The following is a 27,716-nucleotide window of genomic DNA, read 5'->3' as shown; positions in this document are numbered from 1 at the left end:
TCCCACAAATAAAATATTTGATAAGCATAATATAAATACAGCAAGGCTAATCACTGCAGAAGCAAACTAGCCAGACTCTACGTTTATAGGGAATATGGGTTAAGCAAGACAAAAACCTTACGTATGAGAGAGTTCTTTGTCTCAGCCAGCTGCTGCCAGCCTGTCTGTCTGTCTTTCAATGTCTCAGAAAGGTGTGTGTGAAAATCTAAATAAAATAAAATAAATACATTTTAGAGACAACTCTTTGTTCTCCCTAATATTCCCCCATACACTGTTGATGTAACAAAGCTGGGCAAGGTCACAGAACGACAGTAAATATATATTTAAATAACAGAATGCTGTTCATATAGAAATTACATGAGGGTTTATAAATTTTATACAACATGATCAATGACATGTAAAGAGGCTTAGGTATGCATAACATTTGTAACCCCAGGTAAGAACCCATTCCTGCAAGTGCTGAATACCCTCGACTCCCACTGTCATCGGTGGGAGTAGGCAGAGTCTCCAAACGGGGCCCTAAATGTTACTGAGACTTAAGCGAATACATATTGAAACAAAGTCTGCCTCTGGATACATGCGCACAGTTTCCCCAAAAGTCAGTGAGATTTGTACATATCTATAAGAGACATTTAATATCCTAAGAAAAATAGTTTTACTAAATGCCCTATAGCACCATAATGTAAGTTACATGTTATATCTATTTAAAACACAATTTCAACTTTTTACTCATGATCTCTATTCTAATGCATCTCAAGAGACACTCTCCACTGTTTAGATAGGTTTGGGGTTTTTTGCGTTTACTCAAGTTGCATACATAGATTTAAATTCAGAATCAACATAATCAGGCTCATTCTGCTGAATTTGAACTAGACACAGTCCAGTGATTTGGAATAAAAAAAAAATACAAAGTGTTTCAAATATCACAGTTTATCAATTTCTAATAACATATGTTAGCTGAATGGTCTGAGAAATTGGTTTCTAAAGCCTCTCCAAAAGTTTCTATGCTAAAATAATCATTTTCAGAAAAAGAATCTCTATTAAAAGGGGGAAAAAGAAAAGGAAATGTTCAGCTCTGAATCATGGATCAGTTAGAATTAAACTAATAAAAAACCTTTCATTTGAATGTGTATAACTATTTCAAATCTAAATTGAATTAAAATAAGGTATACATTTTAAAAACAATTATACTTCTATTTTCCCAAGAAATGTCTAGATCCTTGAAGAATCTGTCAGAGGATTTAATAACTAGAAATAGTACTACTAAGTTTTGGTAAGTGATTAATCAAGAAAAGTAAAGTGAGGTAAAACTCAATTTTCAAGTAGAAATGGAGTACTTGTGGCACCTTAGAGACTAACCAATTTATTTGAGCAAAAGCTTTCGTGATCCACAGCTCACTTCATCGGATGCAATGGTTAGTCTCTAAGGTGCCACAAGTACTCCTTTTCTTTTTGCAAATACAGACTAACACGGCTGTTACTCTGAAATTTTCAAGTACTTACTTAAAAGTTCCGAAGAGGCCAGAAGCCTGGTAATTCATACAGGGTCTGTTTTTTGGAAAGTTTAAGTGCCCTCAATTTGCATGGGTTTCACTGTGAGGTTATTTGGTCCTCTCTCAGCAGATATTCAACATCTTGCAGATACTTGCTCCTACTAATTTATGGCCATGGTTCATTAATGTCCCAATCCTGCACCCACTAGTTTCAGGATCAGCACTGAAAACATGTCTGTCTTGCTTTTCATTGTCACTTATGGTATGCAAAAAACCCAACCAAACAACAAACAAACAAACGCCATTCAGTCTGATAACTGAATAAAGCCACTACACTGAAAAAAGTATTATTTCACTTGTACTGAAGGCATTAAAAGAAATGTGTTATACCTCTAGGAAGAGTAGGGGGAGATCTGTTTTACTTGGTATGCATTTCTAAACTGAAACATCTGCTATTTGATTGAAAGAGTAAAACCTCTTAAGACTTAGAGTAATGACTTTGGGGTGGAAAAATGTTCCAGAGAACATGACATATCCTTAGAAATTACACATAGCAAAAGACAGGCACGTGTGATTAGCAAATTGGCCACTCAGTGCTCTTGTACCACATACATGCAGTTGAGTATGATGTGCTGTAAAAACTGAACTCCTCGTGAAAAAGATGCAAAATAAATCATTTTCAGATACTCTGGCCCAGGACTAATCAGTTCAGTTTTATCTTTGATGAGACTGACTTTTGATTTTGAAGCAGGGAGAAAAATATTGTAGATTTTTCAAGGGCACTCCATTGCAAGTAAAAAGCTATGAATAATACCACAAAAAATGTAGTCAAGCTAAGGAGGCATTTAGAAATCTAGAAATCTTATTGAATATTAATCCTGATAGCTTATTTTTAGCAGTCACAGAACAGGTAAACAGCCAATAATTCATAGCACATTTGTTCTTTTCAGTGGTGCAAATGATTACCCAAAAGATGCAATATTAAAATGTAAGGGGAAAAAAGATTTCGAATAGGTTTGTTTAGTGCATACACTTGGTGTTATATAGCATCTGTAACCTGGTATCTAGACAGAGACATGAATAGAAATACATGAATACAGAAGCAGCCGCTTCCCGCAGCTCCCATAGACCAGGAACGGCGAAACGCGGCCACTGGGAGCTGCAGGCAGCCGTGCAAATGTAAACAAACTGTCTGGCAGCCCGGCAGCGGATTATCCTGACGTGCTGTGTGTAGCCCACAGGTTGCCCACCACCGTTCTCGATGGTAATCAGGCTACAAGGCAATACATCCCTTTTATGGGAAGGGCAAAATCACTGAACATGCAAAAGAGTGCCCAGTTTTATGTGCTTTTAGGACCATGTTTTCGGCCGACTCCCTTCTCAGCTACCATCTGTGCTCACTAATATATTTTACCCTGCAAACACCTGCTTGCACACTTTAAAATTTCTAACCTTTGTAAACTCACCAAGGTTCAAATGTCTGCATGAAAGTATAGGCACCTGCAAAACACATGCACATGTGCATACAATTTATGCACCAACATGTGGAAGCAGTGGGATGTATATTTAGTCCACACCGATAAAGATGATATTTATGTCCCACAGAGAGAGAGAATATACATGATGGTGTACTGTGGCACAAAGTTTTTATTGGCGTGGATTTGGGATGGCCATACTACCCACAAGCAGCTGAGCAATGTGTGAGTTATGCAGATTGTGCCAGACAAGTGCCAATAAAGCATTTAGACCACACCATACCAACAAACACAGCTACAACAACCCTGCAAACATACGTAATGGGTTATTTTAGAAGTGTTTGGGAGGGTGGAGTTTTTTGCATGGGGGTGTACATGTAATTTTGTTGTAATTGGGACTATTTGTTTTGAATATCAATGCCAAAATCCCCATTACAATGCAATAGTTCTGATGTGGGCGCTGCAGTACAGATAATAAAATTAAGCAATTTTAGTGGTTTGTAATCTAACAGTGTCTATTACACTATATGCTAGAATAGGAACAGGATTTATGAAGTTTAATGTCTGGGATTTTTTGTTTAATAAAAGCTTTTGTTTTTATTTCAGATACAAGCAGAGAAAAAATCATCAACATTGGATCACATTGCCTTTTATAAATTCCTATATGTTTAGTGAAATCACTATTTTGTCTTTATCTCTGGCCACCTTGGGAGTTTTGATCCTTACAATTACAAAGACTACAGAAGAGAACAACAAACTGTTCCCCCGCAGAAGCAGAGCCATCCATCTTTTTGATGTGAAACATCTAAAACAAATTTTTCAAAAATAATTTTACATTCTGCGTTATCCAAGGCTCTGTTTCTCCAACAATTCTTAACAAAGGTTTTGTTACTGATACCCAGAGGAAAGAATAATTTAAATGTTGAGACACTTTTTAAAAATAATGTCATTTGTTGGGAAGTCTCTGTGGGTATTACTTTCCTTTGACACTCACAGGGAGTTAAACCTAATTGCATTTAGGGTTATCTCTAGCTGCTATGCTCAGAATCAAACATCCTCATGAGGACTATTGTTCTAACTAATACACTTATTGGCATTTATTCAGATTTAATACAGTGTTTTATAAAAAACATCTCAAAGGGACAGTAATGGATTTTGCAATTATCAGGAAGGATAGAGTAGACTTTGACCTACAATCACTGGTCTCCTAAAAAGAAAAAAAATCTTTTGTAAGTAAACGCATAAGTCATTATGCCTAATTTTAGTCCCTATCCCACATGCCTCACCCATGTCTAGGAAAAGTACACTACACATGAACTTGCTATGCTTCATTTTATACCTTCCTGTTATTCACAGATCTTAGATACCATGTCAACACCCTCCACATGGATTACCTTCTTAGTACCAGTTTGCCAAGCCACCCTTGTCCTCATTCCAATCTCCCCTGAAGATTTACTTCTACAACACTATCTGTTCCTACAATAGGTTTACTGGAGCTAGAGGTTATATACTGTACCTCCAAAAGAATTCTCTGCTAACAAGCACTAAATATAACTATATTTAAATAATTATAACTCCAAACCAGGTTTCCTGAGCCCTCCCTCAACCCACCTATTAACAGATTCCATGCTTGCAAAACTGAATTTCCATAATATTTTTCTACCAACTCTTTGTTTAAATAATTAATACAAAACAAGTTAGCTTTTTGTTTCCTAAAATTTCCTTTTAGTCTCCTGTCTCCAAACAGTTATCCTAGCTCCAGTCTAGCCTTTGCCTGCTCCCGCATACAGAGCAAATTGCTTCTGTGCCGCTGCTCCTCACCCACCATCTTCAGAATATTGATCTCATTCCTTCCCTACCCCCATTACAGTTGATCTGTAGGTTTTTTCCCCAAGGTTGTGGTGGGAGTCTGACCAGATCCTCCCATTCTCAGCCACCATTGAGACTACTCTTTGGCTGACTGGTGAGGAGGGGAACATCTGCGCTAGGCATCCCGTTCTCTAATTGGGCCCAGGTGGAGTCAATGACACACCCATCTTACAGCCCGCCTAGGATCTCACTGGCCAATAGGAAAGCAAGAAGAAAGGAGCTACAATAGCTTTTCTTCTCCCCTTTATACCTCCCTCCCCACTCGCTTGCAAGGTGGCCAGCAGCTTCTGGAAGCACTGCTGAATGGCTGCTGCAGGTCAGAGAGAGAGAGACGCTGCTCAACGGTGTGGTTCCAATTCATACCACAGCCAGTTGCAGAATGTGATGGAGCCTGCATGGAAGGTGGGAAGGCAGCACGTTCTGTAATGCTTGGTGATGGCCTGACTGCTACTGCCTTTTCCAAGACAGCCCTAACTAATGCTATGCTTGTGGCTAACTCCAAAGGTCTCATGCCTGTTCTTGTCCTTTTCAGTTTAGCTGCATTCATCGCTGTGGATCACTATCTTCCTCTTCATCACCCTGGCACGTGTGGCTGCTTCTGACTTGGCACTTCTTTTCTTCTTAACTTTTCTGCTCAGAATAAGCTGGAATCATAACCTTTCTTTTCAACATCTTTTAGTTTGTATCACTAAGGGCTTTAGTCCCCTACTCATTAATCTTTATACTCTCCCTTCTCTTCCCCTTAGCAAATATTTAATTTTCATCCGTGTTTGATTTGGTTGTTTTTTTTTATCATTGATCACTTATGTTTTTGCAGAGATGGGCCCAAACCACAATATTCAGATTCTGGATCAAAACTTCTACAAAGTAGAGGGAAGTTTGGATCTGGGTTTCTGCTTCCGGCCCATCTCCATGTTGTTTTCATGTTGTCGTCACTTCGTTGTCTTATCCTGCTGTAATGTTTTGGATCAAAAATATTAAATAAAAATTAAATGTTTTGTACTTTCAACCAGAGAACTCATGCTTTCTATATGCAATTGGTGACTTTGAAGAATTAGAGGAAAATCTGATGGTGACAGGTAGAAATAAAAAACGACCACAAAAAATGAGTTGCTCTGCTTTTTAATAAAACATGCCACTTGATCTATTCTGATTTTACACCAAAAACGGCCTATGCAACTGTTCTTTTCTTCTATTTTCTTTAAGTGATAGAATTACCTATTCTGGTGTTTTATTCTATTGTGTTCTATTTTACATTTTCTTTATGATGTGTTGTTTGATCTTTTCTTGTCCTTGCAGCCAGAGTTGTAGTTATTCACTTCTCTGCTTCTCTGAACTACATTCACCAAGCCAATTAAACTAAAAACAGCTTGATTCTTCATATTTATGTGCTGTATTGTTCCAGTAAGTTGCAAATAGCATTATTTTCCAGAAGAGAACTCGGAATTGTATCCTCTTCTTTTCTGCTATCCACACAACCCACATTTTTTTCTTAAAAAAATAAATAAATCCACAATTCAATATTTGAAGACACTTTCCAAAATAGTAATGAAATTATTAAAAACACCACAGGAAACAAGTCACTAGTGTTAGTTCAAGTAACTTTGGCAGCTCATTGAAATCAGTTACAGATGTGCCACTTTTTCACCCTTTCCCATTCATAAAAGGCACATTTTAGAAAAATTACAAATGAAGGCTTCTGATCCACCACTGCATCAAAATGGGACTTGGAAATAATTTTACATGAATTTTCATACTGTCCTAAACTGCTAGTAAATATTATCAATATTAATCTTGTTGTGCCAGAAGTCAGATTTTCCAAGTGTATTGCTTGCAACGGTTGTACAGAACAAAGTAATTAGCAGCATGTGAAAATACTATGTAACTGTTAGAAAAAGAAAGAAAATCTCTTCGTTTGCATCTCCATTTTCCAAGGACTAGTAAAAATATTAGGCTCTATTCTCACATTCAAGAGTACAGGCACATGCATAATTCAGATTAGCGTTAACAGGCATTATCCATATAAATACATGCATGTCTCCGAAGGTCAGTCTTCACTAGAGAGGTAACACAGGCAAGCAGTACCTGGGTCTGAATACTCAGATTAGCCTAGCTCTGGGGTAAACAGCCACTCTGCAAAGCCATATCAAGTTACTTTGTCCTTACTAGTGCTGCATTCCCATGTGTGTGTCACTAGGACTTCCAGGGAATTGTGAAAAGGCACTGGAGAACTACCAGCACTTGAGTGATATCCCTGCATCTTCACTGCAATGTGGGTGGGTTATCAGCCTAAGTGAAAGTGGTGCCCAGGCTAAAACTAACGTACTTTCCCAGCTAGGCCAATGAGTCCAGATTGAAAGCACCCATAAACTTGGGTAAGACGGTTTTGTGTGTGGAAGGGAGGGGAGTTAGTGGCAACACCTGAATAAGTGCCAAGTTAACTCTGTAATGAAGACGTACACTGAAGGAATAGCCTTGATATTTTCATAAATATCTCCCCATACAGCACAGCACAGATGTTGGCCACATCAAAGGAAAAACTTTGGGACTGATCATGCTCCTAGATCCTCACAAGAAGGGACTCTTCAAGAACAGATCTTGCCATTCTTGTGTGAAAGGAGGAGTGAGAAACTTCAACGGTCACCATCCCCCACTTGAGGCCTGTGACCGAGAAAACCCCTGAATTTACACCCCACACTATTGTAATAATCTTTGTAAAAAATATGCCTTTTGGTGCACCTCGGAATGTGACACCCCTATTAATAAGGATCCTGGGGCAGCTACTGGCTGGGAAAGTCCTGGTAGCATGGTTCTAATGGAATTGGTCTGTGCAGATACACTATGCCTCTAGAGAATCACTCCCCACTATCTTCAGAGTGGCAGCCGTGTTAGTCTGCATCAACAAAAACAATGAGGAGTCCTTGTGGCACCTTAGAGACTAACAAATTTATTTGGGCATAAGCTTTCATGGGCTAAAACCCATTATCTGTAGGGCTTGGGGCCAGACCTATTCACACTTCCTAAAGAGGAAAGAGAGATGACCTTAACCCTCCACCACCAGAAGAATTTGAAAGAAACTCAACAATGGAAATCTTGCAGAATCTTCCTCTTTCCCAGACCCTCTCCCACAGCTATTTCCACAGTTGTGGGTAAGCAAACCATTCACTGCTATTGGCTCTGGTTCAGTATTAAGACTTCATAATTTCAGCCTTAAAAAAATAAAATAGCAGCTCTGTTACAAGCAATGGAATTATACTTAGGTTTAATAAGAGAAGCTGGAGTTTGAAGCAGAAGCTATAGCTAGGTTTAGGGTACTTGCACTTTCTTTAATATCTCTGCTACACAGTTCCTGATCCTAAAGCCTTTTGCATGGCTATCCCACTATCTGTACAAAAGCTATTTAAAATAGTAATCAGACTAGTGCTTTTACTTCAATTAGTGCTCCAAGACACACCCTTATACCTGCAAAGAGCAATATCTTAATTATTAGATTAATGGGGAGAATTTAGTGAAGCACAGACTGCAGAAATGAATAGTCCACAGTGGAGTTTTGTATTGCTTTGCCTAAACCAGTTGCAAAAAAAATCTATGCCAAATGTTCCCTCCCCAACTGTAGAGGAGGAATTGACGTTAACAGAGCTTGCCAAAAGCAGCAGAAAGATGCCCAGGAGATCTGCAAACTCAAAATTTAGAAGTGGACAATATACAGTAAATGCTGTATGTGATTACTGATGCCATTCATGGAACTTATCCATGACCATTATCAGCATTTAAATGAATATGTTAAAAACACTGCAGCACAAGCTAGACTGAGATGGTCAAGAGAAATCTACATTTGCCTTCATTTTTTGGGATATGTGTTAATATTCTACACCTCTACATCTGGAGAGTTCAGAGTAGAGATGAGTCAGCCAAGATGTTACCAAAATACCAAAGATGTTAGGTTCTTGCAAGAAGAAAATATGACTAGTGTGTGCTAATAACTCTTGGAACCACTGGATCTTGCAATGGCTACCAAATCACCTTCATGTGTAGGCTGACTTCAGTCAGTACCTCCCCAGTGCCTTTTATCACAGTCCTGAAATCTAAGCGAAACAAAAAGCGAAAAATGGTGCCAACTTATACATAGATTATAATATCCTCATTGTCCATTCTTTATTAAACTAAGAGCACATACTCACTTCAGTTTTAGCTTAATGCAGTGCAGACAAACATATAGGCCTCAGAGGAAGCAAGCCAGTGTACTGACCTATATTAAACCTCTTTTGACCCTCACAGTCACGCAGACTCACAAGTACAAAGTAATGCACTTCGGTGCACACAAGGAGGAAAGATTCCTTTAAAATAAACACACATTTTCCATCTGAAATGATGAGAACTGTCCACTTTCTACAAATAGATCCAGCTTTATCCCATTGGAACTACCAAGCATTTCAAGCAGTAGGCATCAGCAGGCACTGAAGCGGAAATTATCTGCCAAGTACCATTCTGCTTCTTCCTTTGTAAGTAAAGGAATAAAGTGATGTTAGCAATTTTTGATCAGATTGTATTCATTTTAATTTAAGAGATATTGTCAGCAAAAATGGAGCATTGTGACAGTTCCAAAATAATGTTGAGGCATTCATGGAAAAATGGAGAGGCTGTTCTCTCAAACAAGGGACAAAATAAAATAAATGAGAGTGACCTGCAGAGAGCCTGAAAGCCTACATTTACTGTCTGCTTGCTGGGAAGTTGCAATCTGAATTGCACAAAAAGTGGACTTACATGTTTCAGAGATACAGGCTCATGTGATGAAATATCCACAGACACTTCTATTATCAGTGCTGGGATAGGGAAGCCTTTGATATGTATAGTAGGTGCCATATGAAACTCAACATTCACTTCTTCAAGTGCAGTGATAGCCATTAAATGTTGCCACATACTGGTATGTGAGAGACTACTGTTTTCCCCCTACACTTGCAATTGAAATGATAATTGTTGATATACTGATGGTAACACAAACAATGCAAAGGGGCAGATGTTGAGTCTTATTGGCACTCAGCTTTCAAAATTACAGGATAAAGCTTTTGTCTAGTTCTCTCTAACAGAAATCTTGTTGTTTGACAGGCTCGTATTTCCCATAAATAATATATCATCCGGTGATATTACTGTCACCAGCTGAGGCAGTATCCATTCTACCCCCTTTTTAGGATTTTGTGATTTTCAGAATGAGGCTTTATTTACAAAGAATTACATTAACACCCCCCACCCTCCAAAAAAGACTGCTATCAAAATGTTAGCTTGTATCAAGATGACTCAGTATCTCCTTTCTAATTCTGAGTGTGAGATACTGTCCTCAGTCAAAAATTAATGTTCATTTTTAACTTGTTTACGTAAGTTATTAAGCAATGAATAAGTTGCTGGGTCTGTCACAAAAAGTTTTGGGAAAAGTCACAGATGACTCACAGTGTATTTTAATTAAAACATGATTTTTTGAAAATTTGTCAGATTTTGTGATATTGTCATTATCTCTCCCCACCCTACACCTGCTGTTACTTATCCACCCACTCAGCTATCACTCTTCCCATTTCAAATAAGATCTACGGATGGGAATTTAGATTACAGCTTCTAGTCTGTGACTCATAGAGTTGATAAAACATGCAATCTTGGACTTAAAAATAAAGATACACCATTCAGAGTCAGGAAAAAACAATGCCCAAGCAATGAAAGGTGGAAGAATCAGACCCGAAGAAGTTAATTCTCTCTTTAATGGGTGACTGTTTTAAATGATAGTGAAAATGTAACACTATAAAAAAGAACACAATATATGCATCTTTGTTTAGGTTTGGTAAAATTTAAGAACTAAATCCTGCCCTCTATTTTGGTCAAGTGTGGGCAAGCTTTTTGACCCAAGGGCCACATCGGGGAATAGAAATTGTATGGCGGGCCATGAATGCTCACAAAATTGGGGTTGAGGTGCAGGAGGGGGTGCGGGCTCTGGGGTGGGGCTCAGGACTGGCCTTACCATGTGGCGAACTGAGGTGGAGGAAAACTTACAAAATGTTGTGGGCCAGCCCTGGTGGGGCTGGGGATGAGGAGTTTGGGGTATAGGTGTGTGCTCTGGTCTGGGACCGAGGGTTTCGGAGGGCGGGAGGGGGATCAGGCCTGCGGCAGAGGGTTTGGGCATGGGGAGAGGCTCAGGAGGTGCAGGCTCTGAGCAGCACTTACCTCAAGTGGCTCGTGGAAGTAGTGGCATGTCTCTTCTCCAGCTCCTATGCAGAGACACGCGGAGGCACCCATCCGCCCCTGCAGCTCCCACTGGAGTGTGTAGGAGCCAGAGCGGGGCCAGGTCTCCCAAGTCCTTGGTTAGCACCTTAACCACTAGACCATCCTTCCTTGTGGAAGTACTAATCAAATCTCATTTACATTAATAAGAGTCATGCTTTCTGTCTCTCCATCTACAACACTTATACAACATGTACCAGTAACTGACCCAGGTCTTCCAAGAAAAATGCCCTTCCTCATTATTAAGAGCCATTAGTAGTTATGGGTAAAGCTACATTTCAATCACAGGTATTTTTAGTAAAAATCATGGACAGGTCATGAACAGTAAATAAAAATGCACGGCCTGTGACCTGTCTATGATTTTTACTCTACACCTCTATCTAAGACTTGGGCAGGGGGCCTCAGCTGCTCTGGGGGGAGGGGGGGAGCGGTCTGGGGGCAACATGGGTGCTGGGGGAGGTGGCCTGGAAGCCTGCTGGTGCTGGGGGTGGGAGGAGAGTTGGCGGGGCTGGCAGGCTCCCTACCCAGCTCCTCATGTCCCTGCGGCTCCTAGTCGGCAGAGGTGCCAGGGAGCTCTGTGTGCTGCTCCCGCCACAAGCACCGGTTGCGCAGCTCCCCTTGGCCAGAAATTGCAGCCAATGGGAGCTGCGGGGGTGGGGCATGCAGGTAGCGTGCAGAGCCCCCTTGCCTCTCTGCCTAGGAGCTGCAGAGCTATGCCAATGGGAACTGGGAGCCCCCCCAAACCGAGGTAAGAGCCCCCCTGCCCCCTCCAACCCCCTGCCCTAGCACTGAGCCCCCTCCCCCACACCCAAATTGCTGCAGCTAGCCCAGGGGCTGCCTGAGTCGGGCAGCCCCTGAGCCAGCACTGGCCACTGCAGAAGTCACAGAATCCATGACTTTCATGACCAACTCGTAGCCTTAATTATGGGTCAATACATCTTTGAAGCAAGGGCTGGGAGCAGAGGGATGAGCAACAGTAGGGCTTGACTTTTTCACCACAATGGCCGACTCCAGCTCTCCTATATAATGGTGTGCATCATGGCCTACAAAATGGCCTACAATATGTAGGCATTTTATTTTTTAGGGAAGCTGCTGCACTTGTGTACACACACACACACCCACGCCCCTCCTCCCCCTCCACGCACTACATTTTACAGAGTATACACATTTATCTGTTGGTGGACTGGATTTAACCCAAAGGACTGTTCCCAGGCTTCCCACAAACCAGGTAGTTCATAACAGCCTGAAGAATTACCATGGATGTAAGACAGATATACCTAAATGTATTACAAGTTCATGCTGTGCACTGTGATAGAGAAAACACATTAGAACTACAACAATAGATGAAAAAGGAGGAATATTTTAAAAGTAAATAAATGCAGACAATATTTCTACATGTATCAGCAATGTGTGTAAGGTGAAGAAAAGCATTATAATGTATTCTATGTGAACTAAAAATATTGACACAAATTACAATCATATTGTGCATTTCTTTTCCTTGGGTTTCAATGTATTTTGAGTTATTCCTTGCAGATTTATGTCTTCACTAAAGCCTCAGGGATTTTGAGACTGTTAATGACTGAATGGGCATATGATGTTTTGTAAAGAATACATAGGATTTTTTTTCCCCTGAGGTTTTCGTTCTCAAAGTTATACTTCTAGTATATAGTTGGAGTTCAACAGAACAACAAATAAGCATCATTTGTTTTCCTCTTTATCTTCTCTTTGTTCCATAGGAATTTAAATGCAAATATGAAATAGAATGGACACCAACAGATGCATCAACTGGTACTGGAGTATGATGATTGCAATCTATAAAGCATAACAGACTATTTGCTATCTGCTTACTGTCACAGCATTCTACAGTTGGAAACACTATAGCAACATTCTGTGGGAGTTATTTTTACAACCAAATTTGAACAGAAACACTCTGAAAATCACCTCAGGGATTATATAAAAATATTGTAGTGTATTCCCACATGCTTGTGCTATAGTAAATATATCTTCTCTAAGCAATTAAGGAAAAGATACTGGCCTAAATTTACAAAATTATCTTTGAGAACCTCTATTTTTGGCTAACACGGTAGAGACACTTTAAAAGAGGTATTGTTTTCAGAAATTTCTGAGCATCCACCTTCTGAAATTAGGCCCCCTTTAAGGTGTCTCAGGTTGGGAACATAAAAGTCTAGTCACTTTTGAAAATTCAGGCCACTACATTTAAATTATGATTAAAAAGTGGGAAAACTGGGCTGCGGTTTAAAACTTACTAACTTATCAAACGCCTCTCCTAGTTATTTAATGTAGTCTGCCTGCTATCCCCCCTCATCTCCCACACTCCCATCAGTAACAATGACAGCCCTCCTTCCAACCAGCTATTTAACAAACCTACCACCTCACTCATACCTGTTCCCCCATACAAGTGGCACTGGCCCTTCTCCCAGTTGCATAACTGAGCCATCTCTTTCCTAATTTGACAAAGCCCAGTAGAAGCTGATGAGTGGCTAAAGTGCAAAGTCAAATAGCCAAAGAACTTATTATAAGATTATAATTTAGCAGCTGAAGTTTAAGTGATGCTTATGACCAGATAATCTGATGTCTGAGAGAGGGATGGATGCTATCGAGAGAGGAGAAAGATGAAGTGAGAAAGTTTTGCGTCTCAGATAATGCAGTAGTATTCTGACCCTGCGGTCTCTATAATGATGATGTTTTCCTTTTCTGTTTCTCTCCTGTAATTTTAATTCTATACTTAAAATCACTCAGATTTATGGTGTTGATAAGAACTAACCTATTACAATGAGATACATTGATAAGGATTGTATTAATATTAGAAATGATCACAAAACTTCAGAGTTTGGATCTGGACTTCCCCAAAGTTCATGGATATTAAGATCTGGAATTTAGATTCTCTCTTTAACACTGAATTAATTGCTACATTAAATCTGATCAAGTAACAGAATATTGCACAAAGTCGCTGAGATTGAGGCTCAATTATAGGAATGGCCTTAATGATAACTGTACCATGACCATCCAGGTTTTCCCACTGTTAAAAGTTTTTCCAATTTAAAAGCAGTTATGTGATTCATGACAGCTCTCTGTACTATAAGGCTATTCTAATGTTATCCTATCCACTTCCCCATACACCTTGATTTCAACTTCAAGCTGTAGCTTTCAAGTATTTTGTCGATCACAATTTATTAAATGCATTCTGCTGAGGCAGCTGTCAGGACAAGGCTCAACACTGACAAGCCATCTTAGGTCTTGTTTATTTCATCCTTAAGTCACCAACTCTCATTTTATCCCTGAGGAGAAGAAATGGCTAGCTCAGAAAGGATGTGGAAGGACACTGGCTGTTCACAACACAGGCCAGGCAGAACCACTGTGCTGCCAGGGCTCTTGATCAACACAACCAGAAGTATCAATAAATTGTCAGCAGCCCATTCATGTTTACTTTTCCCTTATCATAAGTGCTATTGTGAAAATACTACTGGCACTCAGTGTATAGAAGTGATTGAATAAAAAGATACAGTGCAGGCTGTCTACTTATCCTGAAATAGCCTCTAGCGGAAGGATAAAAAGCCTTCCAACTCCATGCCAGAAGACAGGGCTATTGCACAGAATCACCAAATCCCTCACAACAATATAAACATTCAAGACCAAGTTCTGGCTCTGAAAGTGAACATGTGTATACTACAAAAAGGGAGAGGTGGTACACATCCATCTGTGCATGATGAAAAGTTTCCAACCAATCCCAGCAGCAGAAAAAAAAATCTGTGAGAGGGATCGTTTTCTACTCAGCTTTCATAAATAATATCTCGTAAGGAAAAAACTGGGAGCAGTCAGAGCCACAGTAAGCCAATAACAAAAATCAATAGATTGGGATTTTCAAAAGAACATAGCATTGACCTAACTCAGATCCTATTGACTTCACTGGACCAAGTCTAACTACATTCCCTGAAAGAATCTGCACGTATCTGCCAAATTCTGGACCATGTTCACAGAGAGGCGATAAACCCTCTGATTCTCAGGCTGACACAATGAATAGTGCCATGTGCATAAGGAAGTGAGGCAATGGTATGCATAGCGAATCTCCAGATATTCCGGTTCGTCAAAAAAAAAAAAAAATTCATGTGGACCTACACATGGTTCATTGTACAGCATGGGTGGGAATTTAAAAAGTACTCAGCGGTGACTTAACTCAGCTCCTGTTGATTTAAAAAGTTGATTTAAAAAGAGTTAGCACAGTACTGAGTGCTTTGAAAATCCCACTCATTAATACATAAAGAATGGGTGAAACATTATGACATGAGCAATCTCATCTACCACTGAAGTTAATGGGAGATGGGTGTACTCAGCATCTTTGAAAATCAGGCTAGCATCATACCACTTCTAACCACATATGGTGATTCTAACCACTGCTCCATCCTGTTTATGCCAAATTAAAAAGGGCTAGAATAGCTTAAAGGAACCCTAAAAGCCCTTGATCTGGCCAGAGGAAAATTTCCCAGTCACAGGAACTGAAGAAGACAAGCCTCAAGCTGTTTTATGAGAACCTCTAAGCAAGACCTTTTAGCAGCGTGAGAGGCTGGCCAGGAGTGTGACCACAGCATGTACCACTGTACAAATTTTGTGGGTCCATATGCAGGTGGGGACTGACTGTCCCAGGGCTGTTTAAATTATTCTGGAGGCTCCTTGGGCCCCAGAGCATCCCAGAATTGAGAGAATGCAAAGGTAACAAAGCCATTATAACACCTGTCCACACACACACACTTTCGGGCTGCAAAAGTTCTGTGCCATGACTCTTAGGGTATATCTGCCCTACAAATAAAGGCATGACTGCAGCTCAAGCTTTAATCTAGCGAGCATAACTAAAAAGAGGAGTGAAGAAATGGTGGTACAAACTGCAGTATGGGCTAGCAACGCAAGCATGTACACAGGGCCCAGGCCAATTTGTATAGCTCCCATTGAAGTGACTGCTGTCACATCTTCACTATTTTTAGACATGTTCGTTAGATTAAAGCTGGCATAGGTATGCCTACCTGAGCTGCAACAACACCTTCAACTGCAGCATAGGCATATCCTTAAGGTGCGGCCCAAAATTTCAAAACAAGACTACTCCAGCTATACCAGTGTACTGATTAGAGTAGGACATGATTAGAATAGGTACAATTGTAAATATGCTTTAAAAAAAGTTTTAAATAACAGTATTCTTCACACCAAATAATTTGGAGTTCTTCATTGAAATGCTGAGTTGTGTGTTAAGAACCTCACACTTGGAAGGTGATGCAGATTGTGCTCCAGGTTACTTGCATGTGCCTTGTCCTCTGAAGTTTTAAAGTCTTAAGTAAATGTTATGGTGGTTCAGAGTGCTGGAGAGTTACTATGATGCTGACTATTATCAATAGGAACCAACACTTGGTCATACAAGCAACTGAGGAATTGAATCAAATGACTGAGATTCCAATTGCACTGACTAGCAAAACAAGTAGACTATCTACTTAGCATTGTTTTAAGACTCATAGCTAATGAAGTAACGATACTTAAGCCAGTTCTCAGCAATGGTTGTTTAGCATTTATTTTCATTACTTTAATTGCTTCTATGATTTATTTATTTAGCACCTTTTATTAATAATACATGCCAAATTGGAGGCAACTTTACCATTGGGAATACTAGAGTAAAACTAACATCTGTGCTACCAAGTTTCCTCGCTACAAAGACCTAGATATTGAGTTATTTAATATCCAGAAAAGATATTGAAATACAAGCACTGAAAACAAAGTACAAGGAAATGACAAGATACATTTTCCCTCACCTTAGAAGGGCCTATGTACTGAACAGAAAAGAACTAGTTGTTTATTTCTAATGTGTGTGATGTTTAGCTCTATTTTATTAGCTTGGCAGAATCACTCTTTTCCTTGTTTCTAACCTTTTTTTTGGGAGGGGTATGTATATCAATGTATTTTTGTTCAAAAGGTAAGCCACATTGCTGCACCTACTAACAGCATGAAATATGTTCAGAATGCTCATACTTCTGTAAACAACTCACCCTCTACTTTCTTTTTGTGTTGTCTCTGGAACTCAGCATTCTAAACATATAAAATATTGACAGGTTTCAGAGTAGCAGCCGTGTTAGTCTGTATTCGCAAAAAGGAAAGGAGTACTTGTGGCACCTTAGAGACTAACCAATTTATTTGAGCATAAGCTTTCGTGAGCTACAGCTCACTTCATCTGATGCATAAAATGCATTTTCCACTTTTATGCATCAGATGAAGTGAGCTGTAGCTCACGAAGGCTTATGCTCAAATAAATTGGTTAGTCTCTAAAGTGCCACAAGTACTCCTTTTCTTTTACATAAAATATTATTATATAATATTATTTGAATCCACTAGCTCTCCAGTTAAAATTAAAATGTGCCATGAGATAAGATTAAAAGGCATACATGACCTCTTATGGATTCTTTGCATTTGTTAAATGTTATAAACTACACATGCATCAGCCTGGTGGTAGACACTCTGTTTAAAGAAAAAATAAATAAATCACGGGAACAGCATTATCAGGTCCAATACCTGAACCCTTTCTTAGAAGATTATGATTCAAACACCGCCAGAAAGTTAAACCAATGATTATTACTACTAGGGGTTATGTGTATCTTAAAACTGGGAGGAAAGATGGAAATTTATTCCATCTTCATTAAAAATGATTTTGGAGAACCAAGAATAATCAGTGTAACATGAGAAATGTCAACAAGGAGTTTAGTGAAATTGGAAACCAAGGTAGATGGACATGTTAAAAAGAAGACATTAATACTGAGTCTGTGTTGCATTATGTATGATGTTTACAGTTAATAAATTCTACAAGGCTGTTATCTACAAACAGTGACACTTGTAATAATAGCACTCTTATGGTCTAGGGAGGGAGCAAATTTTTGCAATTAAGTTAGAAGTAGGGCTATTCGTAGGTAGGGGAGCCTGCAATTGTTCTAATTCACTTCTGCAAGTAAGGTTCACCCACTTACAGAATATGCTGTGTACTGCTGTCTTCTAAATCTGTAGTTCCACACAGATCAAAGAACATATAGCATCAGCATGAGAACTGAGTTTTCAAAATGATTTCTGGTCCCCAAACCAATTTCATCTAATAATTAACTGATCCCCAACATGAAAAGGTGGAAGAATTCCACAGGGAGTCAGGAGAGATCAAAGCCTGTGATGTGTGTCCCCCCTGCTCTCTTTTCCGGACAGTCATCCATCTGACTTCAGTGAGTGAACAGTCGCACACAGCTAGCCACTAGAGACTGACATCAAACAGACTTTCAAATGACTTGCTGTAGATTCCAAGTTCTGCTGAGGGTAAAGGAGGAAGGGGGCAGGCAGGGAGCTACAAAAGAGGTAGCAGTAATGATTTTGGAGCAGAGGTGAAGTAGTGTTGGTGATTCTGTGCATCCTCCTGGATTTGTGGGTTCTGACACAATCAAATGTTTACATTTGTGTATCATACATTAATCACTATTGCAGCAAAGAAGCATATGCTGAATCAATGTGTTTCCATATGGATTTTCTTTTTTTCTATTTGATTTTAAATCTTCCAAAATCTGTATGCCATGCTTCTCTGGACAATGGCTTTCTACTGTTATTTATTATTACCACCACTGGGTAATGTAGATACTAACCATAAACATGTTTAAGTAGTGACTCTCATACAATTATTGCAAACAGCTTTGAAAAGGAGCGGATTTTACATTGTACACTTGCTGCAATGCCAGCGGTATAGTGGGGCACAACAGAAAAATAAGTTTGGCTTCAACTCTGTATATCTCCTTGCTTTTCATTGATTTCATAAACTTACATACACCCCACTCTCTGAGAAAGACATGGTCGGGAGACATGGAATTTGAAGTGTGTGCAGAGGGAGGTGTTTAAATGAGCTTCAGTAGAACTGAAAACAAGAAAACAATGGCCTTATTAGAACACAAATAATAAAATACACCCTAAGTTTAAGGCAGTTTAACTATATCAGATACTTATTCCTTAAATTTGTACTTACCCTACTGTAAAATCATTTTGACTTTATTATGCCCTCTGATCCCAGAGCTGTCAACAGTGGCTCTGTATGCAAGTTTGGGGCATAAATTGTTCCTTATGCAGCAGCTAAGTCTTTAAAAGGTAACACATTTTGATATAATTCATACCTAGTCAATGGTGAACAGTTAGCCATAGCACATTCATTTTTAACAAGCCTTTCATAATTATAAGGCTTTTTTTTTTCCTAAGCTCTTTTAGAATCCTCCAGTTTGTTCTAGTTACTTCACAACCAGCCCTTGAAACTTCTTTTAAAAATCACCACACATTTAATCATATATTTTAGAAACAAGCTAGCCTCTCAATAATGACCCAGTACATAGATATCATCAGGAAATAATACCCAAGGATAATAATACATACCTTTCAGAGAAAGGCATAGCTACAGGGTCAAACCTATTACCCTGGATGGTGCAAGAAGGAAATATGCATCTGCTGCAGTAACCTTTTCAAAAATATAAAGATATCAAAGTTTAACTTTATGACCTTTCTTTGTGCATGATGACACTGATAAAACCCTGTAAAACTGTTACTTACTGGACAGCACCTGCAAACTGTATAGGAGAGTTATTAAAAGATTCATTTTTTTATTTTATTTTAATCCCAACACCCACAGCAAAAGACATCCTTGCTGTACAGAGGCTCTCAAGAGGCAAAATAATAATTAGAAAATAAAATAAAAGAAAGAAAGAAGAAAAGGTAAGTGCCAACTGTATTTTTACTGAACTCAAAGGACTCAAAATCTGAATCTGGTCTTTCCAATTCAACCCAGTGTAGCAATTGACGTATGATTTGATTATCTCTGATGATTCTGGAAATTCTACAATCAAAGAGCCACATTCTGGCACTTTTCATCAAAACAGTGTGTTAATTTACACATGCATTTTCGCTAGCCAGGAATGCCTACATGATCTCTGCACAGTCTCAATGTTAGACTATACATGGTTAAGTAGTCAAAGGAGGAGAGTGCATAGGGCCATGAGCAGACCCAGGGAGCACTTGCTAAGAGAAAAGGATCGATCATACCCCAATTTTAAAGCCTTGCCTGAAAACAGGATTTGTAAACCTTCCCTACTCCCACCACTATAATTCATGGAGTGGAGAGTTAAGGCCTAGCACAGCTTGAGAGAACCAGTCTTGGAACACAACAGTTGTGCCAAGTGATTCACTTTCTGATGATTTATTTTATGATGACTTGTAGCCTGACCATAGAATTCAGAACCATACCACAGAAAGCAGAATTTTGTCTATGCACAAGAGAGCACTTAGCACATTTTTATTTATAAATAATAGTAAGAAGAACAAGCAGAAAATTCATGCACCAGTGCATCTACACTGACAGATGCAGGGATTCAGTGTAAATTGCATATTACCATACCAGTTTGTTTAGTTAATATTCTTTACACAACCTCATTTTTATTTAAAACATATACAGGATGTTTTTAATGTAATTTCCAAAGCCCACAGTGGTACTCTTTTCCCTGAACGTTTATGATGTTCACAAGTCTACATCCAAAAAAACTATTATAAGATTAAATGGATCCAGGTGGGAAATTTAAGGCAGTAACTATATTGCATGCAGCAAAGACAATATGTAAATATTACTGCAATCTCACTGACATGAAATTAGAATATGAAGGAAAATGAAATCAACAGAACTATGAGATACTGAATTAATTTACCTTCAAATATTAAAAGTAATGAATCTTCTGCTCATTTTCAGCATTCTAACAGTCATCTTAATACTAAAAATGTTAATTTAACTGCATTACTTTACTTAATGCATTTTTATACTACCACGTTTTTCAGAGGACCTCAATTAATAAGTATAATATGTACACTATTTTTCTCTTTTTTAATTTTAATTATCTTGGATAAAAAAATAATAACCCTCCTCAATTGCACCAAATATTGCAGCTAGAAGGGGAACAGGATAGGAAAGAGGGTCAAACAGGGGTGTCATAACCTCAATATTTTAGTTTATTTGATTAATTTAAAAAGAAAAAGATGACAAGGGGAGAACTTAAAAAGATAATTCAGTGTTAGCTATTATATGAGATATGGTGATGGCAAAGCTCGACTCTGAAGCTGGATTTAACCTGTCCTACAGCAGAGGTGTTCATTTGTTTTCTTTAGTACCTGGATCGCAATCACCACCCTGATCCTAGAGATGACATGAAATTGAAAAAAAGAGGACTGATAATTCAGAGGGTTTTAATGCCATACTAACATCAAGTGAGTTCATGTCTGCTCCAGCCTACTCGCCCCCACTACACAAACACTTAACTTGTGACCAAGGTGCTGCACACAACCCTCTCCCTCCATCTCCCTCCATGTGATTCTGTGAAAACTACTTCTGTAGCCACTCCATTTAATTGTTAAACAATTATTTGTTTTTCTACTTGCAGACTGAATCAAATGTTCTTTTGCATTATGATTACTCTTCTCTCTATTGCAAGCACACCCACCAGGTGCGTTCAGTATTTTAGAATACAAAGGTCAAAATCAAAGCATGCTAGGAAGATTAGTCTTTTATCACATCATCAAGCTTACAAAGTATTATTAAACATAATAATACATATAATTTCCCCTTATTGAACAAAATCATTGTGTGTCCAATCCATTTACATTTCTATTTTTCTTTTTTTAAATCAGGAACTCTTACTTTAAAAAAACAACCCTGCAGACATGGCTTCCAAGGATAGCCAATAGACTACAGCTCATACCTCTGGGATATTAAAAGCTGTCAATTGCCTAAATGTGATGATAGGTCCACCAGCAATCTCACTTCTCCAGTGACAGGTTTCAGAGTAACAGCCGTGTTAGTCTGTATTCGCAAAAAGTTAGTCTGTATTCGCAAAAAGAAAAGAAGTACTTGTGGCACCTTAGAGACTAACCAATTTATTTGAGCATAAGCTTTCGTGAGCTACAGCTCACTTCACAATATGCATCCGATGAAGTGAGCTGTAGCTCACGAAAGCTTATGCTCAAATAAATTGGTTAGTCTCTAAGGTGCCACAAGTACTCCTTTTCTTTTTGCGAATACAGACTAACTTTTTTTCCAATGAGATGATACTTAGTCTATCTTTGTCTGTTCTACATTCAGGATTTCCTCCTCCAAGGACAGCTTCTTCTTTTTTTCAAGTGATGTCAATACTGACAGTCCATCCAATGTCTGTCTCTCTGTAGATTAAATGTTTAACCACTTCAGCACCCTCCTGATCTCTCTTCCTTTGGAGAGCTGGGATAAAGCGCGAAAGGACAATTTGAGGTGATTGGGTAAATGAGTTTCCTTGTTCATTAACACCACGATGTGCAAGGATTCAGTGTGTTACTTCAGCTTCATAGGATATAATTACATGTTTTGATTAGCAGATACATTTTCCCATCCTCAGGATGTCAACAAGGGTTCAAGTGTATAACATGTATAAACGGGTGCTAATTTCACTAGTCATGAAAATGTGGTTCCCTAATTACATTTATATCCTCTTAGCCAATTTTCATCCTATACAGCTTCTCCCTGGCAGACAGTCCTGTTCTTCCCCCCTTCCCAATGACGGACAACAACTGAGTTCTAAGGAATGACGGGTGATTGTACAATTCAGTGGGCTTGGCAAGTTACATTCCTGTTGCACAGTGAGCTAAACTGCTTCATACTTAAATGATTTATGAATGTCTATACAAGTTTTTGGTCATTTCTGTACCATCATCAATAACTAAGCTTTTATCATCTGAGATTGAGTTACCAAAACATTATGGCAAAAGTGCTGCTACGATCCCGACCCATTGCTTCCTTTTTCAGAAGTTAAGCATTTCTGTTGTATGATTATTGACACTAAAAATAACAAGACAGCAAGCCTATATTGAAGATAGCGAAGTGCTCTTTTCTCTTCTGCAGTTTTCTGACAAATTTCTGGATGCCTTACTAAAGAGCTGAAAGGAGGAACATGATAACTGAAAGATTGTCTTTTCACAATTAGCCACGCCCTGACAACCACGGTTATGGAAACGCTTTCAGGCTCCTTGCTAGTAACCCCAGCAGATAAACCAACCATCCCATGTTTCACTCCAGGCCATTGTGCTCTCCCTATCTTTGATTTGAAGTCAGAGTGCTTGAGTAAAGGCAGATACTTAGGCCTTGTCTACTCTGGCAAGTTTCTGCAAAGTAGAGCAGCTTTCTGCGGTGTAACTCTTGAGGTGTACACACTGCCACGCCACTTAGTGTGCAGAAACTCCTCAGTCGCAGCATTGCAAAAAAACCACGACATAAGGCTTACAGTGCAGAGGATCCAGTGCTGTATTGGCAGTGTAAACACTGTCCCATAATCCCTCAAGTGGCCGCTCTGCTCATTGTTTTGAACTCGGCTGGCTGCCCTGAAGGCATGCGCCGCTCCCCTTTCAAAGCTCCATTTCTGACAGCCGTGCATCTGCTCTGGGACACAAAGCAAACCATTAATGTGGAATGCTCCTGCTGCTGAACACAGAGGCAGGCGTGTGTGTGTGTGTGTGTGTGTGTGTGTGTGTGTGTGTGTGTGTGTGTGTGTGTGTGTTGAACACAGAGGCAGGCGTGTGTGTGAGTGAGAGAGATTGCTGTGCAGCAAACTGGGGAGGGAGAAGGGGGCTGACCCCTCCTCCTGCCTCAGGACTGGTTGCTTCCTGCCACTGTCTAAACTTACAAGACAGCATGCTGACACACTCGCTGTCCCCCAAAACGTGGTCTTTCCTCCCCCCTCTGTACATACACACAAACTCCCTGTCACACACTCTGCCTACCTCCTGCAGTTGAAAAGCAGCTGGCAGTGTACTAGGAAGCCCATGGAACAATGAGATTGGGAAACCTGCATCATGTGATGCTCTGCCTGCCCCATGAGGCATTGCAAACCCTTCCAAAGCAGCCTGCGGCCAGTTGCACAGTGGGATAGCTACCACAATGCACTGCTCTCTTTGCAGTTGTAAGCGCTGCTAATGTGGATGCACTCCACCGTCAAAAGGAGCACAGTGTGGACAGGCAACAGCGGTTTAATTCCAGCAGTTTAATAAAAGTGGTATAACTTGTTGCACAGAAACTTGCCAGTGTAGACATACCCTTAGATGCCTCAATGTACAGGGCAGAGTGTTTAAATGAAACAAAGTGGTGTACAATGAGTGGTCCACAGCTGTCACTATCTCAAGGGGAGCTCCGGCAGGGATGTGCTTCAGAAAGGTTTTTTGTGGTGAGGAAGGGGAGAGGGGCAGACAGACCATCCTTTAGGATAACACACTGTGCTCTCATTCCCTGTGCACCCCACTAGTAATGGTAGTCAGTGTGGAATGGGGGCTAAGGCCAAGACCTCTTCCTTGCTTTTTGACTCATTTGGGATTTGTACCTACAGGTGTATTAGGAGAGAATTCTCCAGAGTACAGGAGCTATGACCGTCCATGGACCAGTACAACAGGTATGAAGGAGGGAAAGTATTCTCACACTTATTCTCCCCCACAATCCAAGTTTCTAGTGCACTTACAGGATGGCCAATTTAGCATATAGAAAATACAAGGCTACAAAGCTCTACTTTTTTAGCATTAGATTAACTTTTGCAAGCTGGTGTTTATTACATACTCTACTCTCTTTTACCTTTATAATTTAGCTTAATTAGGATATGAGCAAATGCTTAGAATAATGTGTCCATTAAACTCTCCCAAATTCTATTCCTGCTATTGATACTTTTAGGCCGTTACTAATCATTGTAAAAATGGGTAACTGCAAATAATAATTAAAGGGAAAAATCATAGGGAAATTACTAACAAATCCATCAGACTGTGTTCAATTATTGCAGCAGAAAGTTAGCAAGAGTACTGGAGCTTGCTGTATAAATCTGTTTGCACATGGATTGATATGCTTGTATCATAATTTCTCGCAGCTGTTGGACTTTTTATAACTATATTAGGAACTTAATTCAGAAACTTTCACATTGAAGGGATTAAAAAAAAATATCTGAACACATTGCCAATAATGAGTGTAAGGCTACAAATCAGAGAGGTTTAGATTTCCATTGCAAATATTCTATATGATTATGACTTCTGCAGATTCTCCTGATTAAACATAATAGCAAATTTTAACACATTTGTGCAGCATGCAATGGGAGTACCATCTGACAGTTTAAATTGTATTTGTGTAATAAAGAATTATATTGCTAACACTCTGATTCAAAAGAATACAGCCTATATGGGATACATCAGTTTCAGTTCTGACTGCACTCCCATCGTCATGCAATGAGCTATATGCAGGCAGATCACTGTGACATGCAAAGCTCATTACAAATGGGAGCCTAAGCCAGTAAATACATATCCTGCATGACCTAACCTTATTAATACCATAGAGTAACTGACACAATGGACTAAACATAATCTTTTCACTCTATATCCCATATACACAGATTATCCTGCTGAATCATTATCTTCTATATCAAGCAAAGTAAATATCTACCTATAAATTACAAGATTTATCTAATTCTTGGGACCGAAATATATAACAGGAATTGTCACATTAAGGTGAGATCTTTCTTTCCCTTTGTTATGTTTTACTTGTTCAGACTCCCTTCCCTCTTCCTCCCCTTCCTCACTCCCACTTATTTTTAATGTGAAGAATGCAGCAGTAAGTGCAAAAATTAATATGTACCACATACATATTTATTATACTAAAGTCACTGGTAGTATTCAAAAACCAGGACAGATACTTCGCTTCCTCTTCTGTAATGTCCTGATTCAACAAATCATTTAGCACATGATTAATTTTAAGCATGTATGGTCCCATCAAAGTCAAAAGTAATACATGTTTAAAGTTAAGTATGTATTCAAGTGCTTTGTTTAGATCAGGCCTAAACTCACATCAGATATAAAAAAATAAAAATAGTAAATTCTTTTTAATTTTTACATTTTCCATGTCTTATTCCTGTGTTTGAAAGCTATTCTGCCCATGTAAAGAATGGGTAATTTAAATGAGCAGGAAAAAAACCCCACTTTGGTAACACAATATTTCCTGTATGCAAATATTCAAAGTTTGATTTCTCAGAGTTTTGAAATGCATATACTAGACAACAGAGAAAAAATGTATAATGGGTTTGTGGCAGAAATGTGTTTTAAAATCAAAATTTGAAGAGGGAAAGAGATGCTTGGTAGAAAAGAAGTGAGAAGCAAACAGAAGGATCCTGACAAAAGAAAAGCACAGCAAGAAGAGGTGAGGATGTGTTACAATTGGTTCTGTTTAATTCTGTTAATTGCTGATCAGCACCTGCACTAATGGAAGGAGTATGCAATCTTTCATAAGGCAAATGGACATCAATCATTTCGTATTCCCTACTGATCTGAAGGTACATGCAGAGAGGACTCTCTCTTTATATATCTTATTTCTCACAAGTTTTAGGAGTTATGTTTGTGCTAGTAATGTAGGATTGTGACAGTGAGCTCAGTTATGACTTCCTTCTCAAATTCAAATATACAGTCATAGCATGGGACTAAGTTACTTGTACTTGGGCACTGATGATGGACTGCCTGAGAAATGGTCCAATTCCTAACAGAAAAATAAGCAGGTCATATCACCCTAGGGTGTAGTCATTTATTGTCCTTGGGACCTGCATGAAGTAACAATATCATAGTGACTAACATGCCTGTTAATCTCTAATCTAATAACATATGTTATTGCCTGTTGCCTTTTCACTTATGAAGTCTCTTATTTCTTCATTCACAATATGACTGCGGAAAAACTGAAAAGATTTTGTACCATCTAGTTGGTGTTTATGGTTTGATCACAGACCATAAAAAAACGAATACTCATTTTCCAGCGGTATAACCCCTACCCTGGTTATAGTCACAATTTCAGTGATTTGGGCAGTGGCAGATTTAGGAGGCACTTCCCATGAAGGATAAAAACTCTATTCCTCATTTGGACGTAGGGGTGATTTTTGGCAGGTGCAAGTCATCTTTCTCCCTCAGTGATGTATGCTTGAAGCATACCTCAGAAAAACACTTAATCCCTGCTAGATATAGTAGAAAGAGATTAGGACAGGGAAGGAACCAAAATCACCCACATGGCAGCAGAGAAAACTATTACTAGGCTGGCTTTACTTCTTACAGAAAAGGGGCCAGAACAAAAAGAGGACAACTGGTAATTTTAGCACCATGTACACTAAGTGAACTATACAATGTACCTGCTCTCACAGACTTTCTAAAAGTCCAGAGTCTGTTTTCACTCAGCTTCCTTACTTCCTTTCCCCAAAAAATAGATTTTTTTTCTCAATCACAAGAATGACCTTTCAGTTTTTGCTACAGTAGGCTACAGAAGTGGGGCAAGCATCTCATTTTAAACTTCAAGCTTTTAAGGCAGAAATGTGATTTGACTAGGAGGTCATCCAAAACAGAAAATTACTGGGTTCAAATGTGTTCTGGTCATTGAAACACAACACAAAAAAATACCCTGGCAATTTATTTTTAAATGCATGAAGAAAGTTTTAAAACTAAAATACAAAGAACATTCATCTTGCTCAAAATAACTGTTTTTTTTATA

The 27,716-nt window shown here is 39.1% G+C and overlaps 1 protein-coding gene across 3 annotated transcripts in view; it reads right to left on the bottom strand.

Moving 5' to 3' along the window:
• Nucleotides 1–27,716, bottom strand: part of TENM2 (teneurin transmembrane protein 2) — an 832,723-nt gene that overhangs the window by 482,394 nt on the left and 322,613 nt on the right. For 2 of the 3 annotated variants that reach the window (XM_043521038.1, XM_037906816.2), the window contains one exon: nt 122–205. The exons of the other annotated variant lie outside the window; for it this stretch is intronic. In XM_043521038.1, the coding sequence (XP_043376973.1) occupies nt 122–205 (84 nt within the window). The remainder of the gene's footprint in view (nt 1–121; nt 206–27,716) is intronic. 3 annotated transcript variants of the gene reach the window in all.

This window comes from Chelonia mydas, chromosome 8 (assembly GCF_015237465.2).
Source record: "Chelonia mydas isolate rCheMyd1 chromosome 8, rCheMyd1.pri.v2, whole genome shotgun sequence".
Taxonomy (NCBI): domain Eukaryota; kingdom Metazoa; phylum Chordata; order Testudines; family Cheloniidae; genus Chelonia; species Chelonia mydas.
The sequence above is the reverse complement of the archived record's forward strand: the minus strand, read 5'-3'. Positions and strand labels throughout refer to the sequence as shown.